Here is a 6,073-nt window from a genome sequence, read left to right on the forward strand (position 1 = left end):
CCATGTCAGTGGAATTTAATTGCGTTGCTAGGGAACAGCTGTAGTGTACTTGTCCAAGTGTATTGCTCTTTGCTGTCAGCTACTGATATTCATACTGCGACAGGAAATAAACGTGGGCCCAGTAGGCAGCAGTTCACTTCACACTGTTTATGTTTTGTTTTTTTGGGGTGTTTTTTTTAAGTGTGAAAAATGTCTAGTCGTGTCACAACCAACTGACGAATCACAGCGCGGCCGCCCCTCTAGCCTATGGGACGTTAGACTGTTTTTCTCTGGGTGACGGTGCCTTTAAGTAAACGGAACTGAGAATGTGGGCAGGAAACGCCAAAGCAAGAAACAAGAAGTGGTCACGCTTTCCGACACCGTTGCACAATACAGCATATAAAATAATGTGCGTCTTTTTACGTTGCTAATGTCAAGGAACGCGGATTCTTGTCAGAATCGCGATCGTGGGGCTCCGCAGACCACCGTCGAAAGCTGAGGCTGAACCGAGGCGGCCGTGGCTTGTCGCCTTCCCGTCCTGCCTGCTTTGAAAACATCGGGGCGGCCAGCGGGTGGGATCGCGAGGAGGATCCGTGCAAAGGAGGCGCCTGCCTGCTTGATGCTCAACAACAGCCATGAGGGAGTATAAAGTAGTTGTTTTGGGTTCGGGCGGAGTCGGAAAATCGGCATTGACTGTCCAGTTCGTGACCGGATCGTTCATTGAGAAATACGACCCCACGATAGAGGACTTCTACAGGAAGGAAATCGAGGTGGACTCGTCTCCGTCGGTTCTGGAGATCCTGGACACGGCGGGGACCGAGCAGTTCGCCTCCATGCGAGACCTGTACATCAAGAACGGCCAGGGTTTTATCCTGGTCTACAGTCTGGTCAACCAGCAGAGCTTCCAGGACATCAAGCCCATGAGGGACCAGATCATCCGCGTGAAGAGATACGAGCGAGTGCCCATGATCCTGGTCGGAAACAAGGTCGACTTGGAAGGCGAGAGAGAGGTCTCTGCCGTGGAAGGGAAGGCGCTGGCCCAGGAGTGGAATTGCCCCTTTATCGAAACTTCTGCCAAAAATAAAGGATCGGTCGACGAACTGTTCGCAGAAATTGTCAGACAGATGAACTATACGTCTGTTCCCAGTGGCGGCGGCCAGTGTTGTTCATGTGTTGTGCTCTAAAAGCAACAGTGTGCGCGGCTGAATGAAAGCATAATTTCTTTAACCCGTTTCCATAACCTGTTGATAACTCATCATGTCATTGGTGTCTTTGTGGGCAACGTTGGCTTTTGCGAGTAATGCCCATCTTTCCCCACATCATGGTTGTCTTATTGCACACAGAAATGGACTCCAACAACAATCGATTATGTAAATAGCCTGGAAAGTGTTTACATGACAAAGTACTTGAATGTTTCAGATTTTTTTTTAAATAGCTTTGTATATGACACTTCTCTGGAAATGTGCCTCAATGGGAATGTCTTATTGTAAAACCTAAGAGAGACACGTATTTTCTTGTGATGTTTTTGTTTATTGTAGAGTTTGTACTGTTACACTTCTTCGGGGTGGGTCCATCTGTGTTAGAGGTGGGATTTTGCCAACTCCTTTGGCTGAACAGGGATTGGTCACTTTTGAGGGATCATCTGTTTAGGCTAAAATGGAAAGGACCCCCAAACACCTGAGAAAAAGTATCTTTCATTACATCGTATATCTTCAGTTTATCAGCCACCACTCGAGCCTTGGATTGTTCACTGGAACCCCGTATGGTTGCTCAACAAGTTGTTTTAATGAGGAACTGAAATCCAAGAGGCTTATTACTGTAGGTCCACCTAAAGATACGGTGTGTTTCAAAGCCATGGACTGTGGTGGAGTTGCACCTTTACATTTACGCCCCATCTCTGTTTTGGTGGAAATTGATTTATTAAGAAAACTTGCACTTAGCTGACGGCGTTCCTCCTCAGTATGCACAAACAAGGACCTTAGTGCATTGCTGTCGCTGCATGGGGAACGACGGGGCCCCATGTCAAGTGCCTTCCTAAGAAAACTCCTGTGACTGTGCCAACTGACGAGCCCTATTTCTTCTGCAGTGCGTGATGATGGCAATCAGAACTTTTCTTGGCAGTTTTCACTAAACAATCTATTTTCACTTATAGTCAAAACGTGAAAGAGCCTCTTAATTTTTTTACCCTCTTGCAGTTAGGAAGTTGTGCTTGTAGTCTTACGATTTCATGTACAAATCAGGCCTTCTCTTTTCTAGTGGTACTGTCCGGTCCACCAAGAACAGTGGACTATATCTCAAACCAGTTAGCATTTTGTTCAGTGAATGGCAAGCCATGTCGTCTGTATTTCTTTCTTTTTTTTAATGTGACATTTTGACTCCAACTGTAAGTTTGTTCATTGACAAAACCCTCAATCATGCACCTGTCTGGTTTAAAATACTTTTAATACAAAGGCATTTTATGTAAACACTGTGTGTGTTTGGTTTTAATGCGTATTAGGTGACTACATGTAAGAAATAACACTGTTATTGAATATCAGTGTTTTATATCCAAATGTCACATTGTAATAAACACCACACTAAACACTGAGTTAAAAAAATAATATATATATACAACTTGGAGGCCATTGACTGTCTATAATGATTGTAGCGCCAGACCATGCCACTTGAGTGTTATTACTAGGTCAAATGATTTGGCCAAGCAAGTAGAAAGTGCTTTCAGTGCAGTTGTTTGGGTAGCGGGCAGGGTTTCCAGTAAGTGTGTTTTGGACGGTGACAGTTGCTTCCCCTCTTCCCGCCACATGTTTTCAAGGCGGTGGAAAGCAGGACAGAGAGGGCTTTCTGTGACTGCAGCCCAGCTCAATCAGCCAAACACAGACGGCTGTTTGTAAGCTGTTCCTCAGCCTGGCCAATGGGCTGCTATCTGAAGTGTCCCCAAACCACACAGAGTCATGGTCAGGTTACCAAATCCAACCCATCTGAACGGTTACTCTGAAATCAAGAGCGGTTACCCTTTATAGAGGGTATGCGCATGCTTAAAGTGAATGGCACATCGAGTGGCAAAGTGAGTTTAACATTGTTAAATGTTGTTTAATGCAATCAGACAGGACTTTTCTTTTTGGATGTATGGGCTGTCAAGGCCAGAAAGTAGTTTTTTGCCACTCAGTAGGCATTCCTGCATAATTTCCGGGTTTGATGATGATGTCACACACATACTCTCTATACTATTAGAATGGAGTAAGTTCTTATCTGGCCCTTCAAAGAGAGGCAGTGAGTGGTGTGATAGTTTTTGGAACTATTTCAGTGTTTTAAAAACACATTTAACTACTGACTCAGACAACCTCAATGATCAGGGTCAATGTTGGGATTTGTTTAATACCACTGTTTAAACAAATGCATTGTGCACCAAAATAAGAACTTATATTCTATTTCAATTATAACTATTGTTTTTCCTCCCCTCATACCTAGTGTTCTTTGATAGGCCTGTAATGGCTCATGCAAAGTGTTACTGGTTAATAAATAAATAACGTCTTTGCCCTTGCAAGTGGAGAGAGATTGTTGTGATGCACTTTACGGTTAGCTATACTATAGCTGCTATAGTCCCAGTGCACCCACATCCTGCAGCTAATGTCTTGTAGAAAGAGTAGGCACATCAGTGGGCCTCATTTTTTGTCGGTACAGTTGGAGGCCATCGATATTGTCCTTTTCTTTTTGCTGAGGTTTGCGTGATCTGCGCAAAAGGACAGTTAACCCATTTTGGGCGGGAACCCCTTTTGGTGTTTTAAACTATGTTATAATTTAGCTATTGAAAAATAGCAGATCCACCGAGTGGCGCGCTATGAGCTTGTAGGTCTGCTATTTTTGAAAAATCGTGAAAATATTTATTTCAGAAAACTGGAGGATTTAGAAGGATTTTTTAAAAATTTGAGGTCAGGCCTAAATGGGTCAAATGATAAGGGACAATATCAGTGGCACCCAACTGTATATTTCCTATGATTAATCAGTTTTGATTATTCTCAACTCAAAACAAGATATTACCTAACAAGTTGAGCACTGTGACCTAGGTTTAATCCACAAATCTCTCAACAACCCCCTGTGTTATTACAGGTTGAGAGCTTTTACATAAACACATAATGATAATGTATGTTTTAATTGTTAGATGGGGCAATGTGGTTCATGTAGACTAAAGATACATGTAGGTCTATAGAGCAACTTAAAAGGGCCAATGTGCTAGTTCTCAGTGTTACTGTTCAAATTAAGCACCATTGTCTCTGGCAGAAATCACTTCAGCATAGTGAAGATATAGTAAGTGACGCGTAGTGAACCAGGTACCATGGAGTTGAAGGTGATGCAACACAAGCTAAGTGTGTGCATTCCTTCAGTGGTGCAAGAATTGTCAACAAAGGTTAAGGAGTAAGAGGAATATTGTACACATTCATCTTCGTCCCCCGACAAGAATGTCCCACCGGGCCAAGAATCTAACATGGCTTCCATGCCTGGAGGGCCTCCCTCATGTGATCTGGCATGTGCATTCAGCATGGCAGTGAAGCCCGTCGTAATGCTCACACATTCCCTCTAATGCGTCACGACATGCTCTATATATCCACCAAGCCAACCTACACAAACCATATAGACTACATTACATCAAAATGTGCATCTCCATTTTTAGACAGGGAATCTCAACTGCAGCGCATGGTTTGTGTCAGAAGCAGGATAGGAGCATTGTTGACCATTCACTTTCACCAGTGCAAAGTATCAGTATCATCATGCTGAGATGAATCATGGCATCTCAGAGGAGTCACAAGGTTATAATACTGGCATTGGGGAGTTATTGAGCAGCAAAATGCTATCACACATGCCATTCTGATCTCTAAATCCTCTGAAGTAATCAAGAGACATTCTTCCTATGAGTTTGGACTGACCTGGAGATTGATTATTTCCTGGAGGTCTCAAGAGTTCACAACTTTTAATCCATTTCCGAGTTGATCAGATTTGGTGTTTAAGTAGTTCAAAACCAAAGAAACGGCATTGGAATCACTGTGATCATAGAATTACCTCCGAAAACATGTCAATAGAAAGTTTGATTCACTCAGATAGGGATTAAATGTTTGGAACTCTGTCTCTTGGGCCAAGTAGGGATGACTACCAATAAATTAATAATGTTTTAGTGAGAGACAGACAAAGATTCATATTCATTTTCAATATTAAAGTTCACAAGATTGAAATATGATCGGTAACTGTAAAATATATTGATGAAAGATGGCAAATGAACAATGGATTTGGTACTATGTTATGTAGTAGCAAAACCCTGCTGCTTCCCTATCCTGAACTCTCTGACCTGTAGCAGCAGTACAATACTGTACCTATCCTGAACTCTCTGACCTGTAGCAGCAGTACAATACTGTACGTATACAAATCAGCTGACCCAAGACATTGTCATCTATTATCTCTAACCCCTTTAACCCCCTGTCATTACATTATTGGTCCATGTTTATGTTCCGATAACCCATAACAATTGTTTAAAAAAAATCAGTTTACCAAGCCTCTGTACTTGACCACTTTTACGCTGGCATCCCTATTTTGAGCATGTATATTTTTGAAAAAGTTTTGACTTTGTTTTTTTTCCAGAAATAGCAGATCTACCAGCTTGCAGTCGCAGTGCGACGCGTTGAGCTTGAATATCGGCTACATTTCTGGAAAATATTTGAACATTCTCAGTATTTGATTTTTTTTTTAAATATGGCGTAAAGTGGTGTTAACAACAGCTCGTTAACATGATGTTTTTCTATCGTTTTGTAGGAAAGGAAGGGTGGAAGAGAGGGATACTTCCTGTCTTGCTTGTAAGTTCTGCTCAGGTCTGTGAAGTGTTGCACCACACACACACTGTTCCTCTTATACATAGAGACATAGCTAGATAATAGATGGTTTTACATGGTCATGGTCAGGGAAGTGGCCTGACAGGAAGCCATGACATAGCCATAATGCATATGCAGCATATCATCACTGTATGGTCAGAAACCTATCTCCATAATATGTCCATATGTCATTTGTTTAAATAAATAAATAATATTTTATTATACTTATAATAACAACAGTG

General features: G+C 42.1%; 1 protein-coding gene across 1 annotated transcript; it reads left to right on the plus strand.

Moving 5' to 3' along the window:
* The first annotated feature begins 292 nt into the window (after positions 1-292).
* LOC306912621 (ras-related protein Rap-2a-like) lies at positions 293-2,566 on the plus strand. The gene has a single exon (XM_079488985.1). The coding sequence runs from the start codon at positions 615-617 to the stop codon at positions 1,161-1,163; it is 549 nt and encodes a 182-aa protein (XP_079345111.1). The 5' UTR covers positions 293-614; the 3' UTR covers positions 1,164-2,566.
* The last annotated feature ends 3,507 nt before the right edge of the window (positions 2,567-6,073 follow it).

This window comes from Electrona antarctica (genome assembly GCF_951216825.1).
Source record: "Electrona antarctica genome assembly, chromosome: 19".
NCBI lineage: Eukaryota > Metazoa > Chordata > Actinopteri > Myctophiformes > Myctophidae > Electrona > Electrona antarctica.

Excerpts from the sequence above, each read along its gene's own strand:
- LOC306912621 (XM_079488985.1), top strand. The coding sequence starts at position 615 with ATGAGGGAGTATAAAGTAGTTGTTTTGGGTTCGGGCGGAGTCGGAAAA.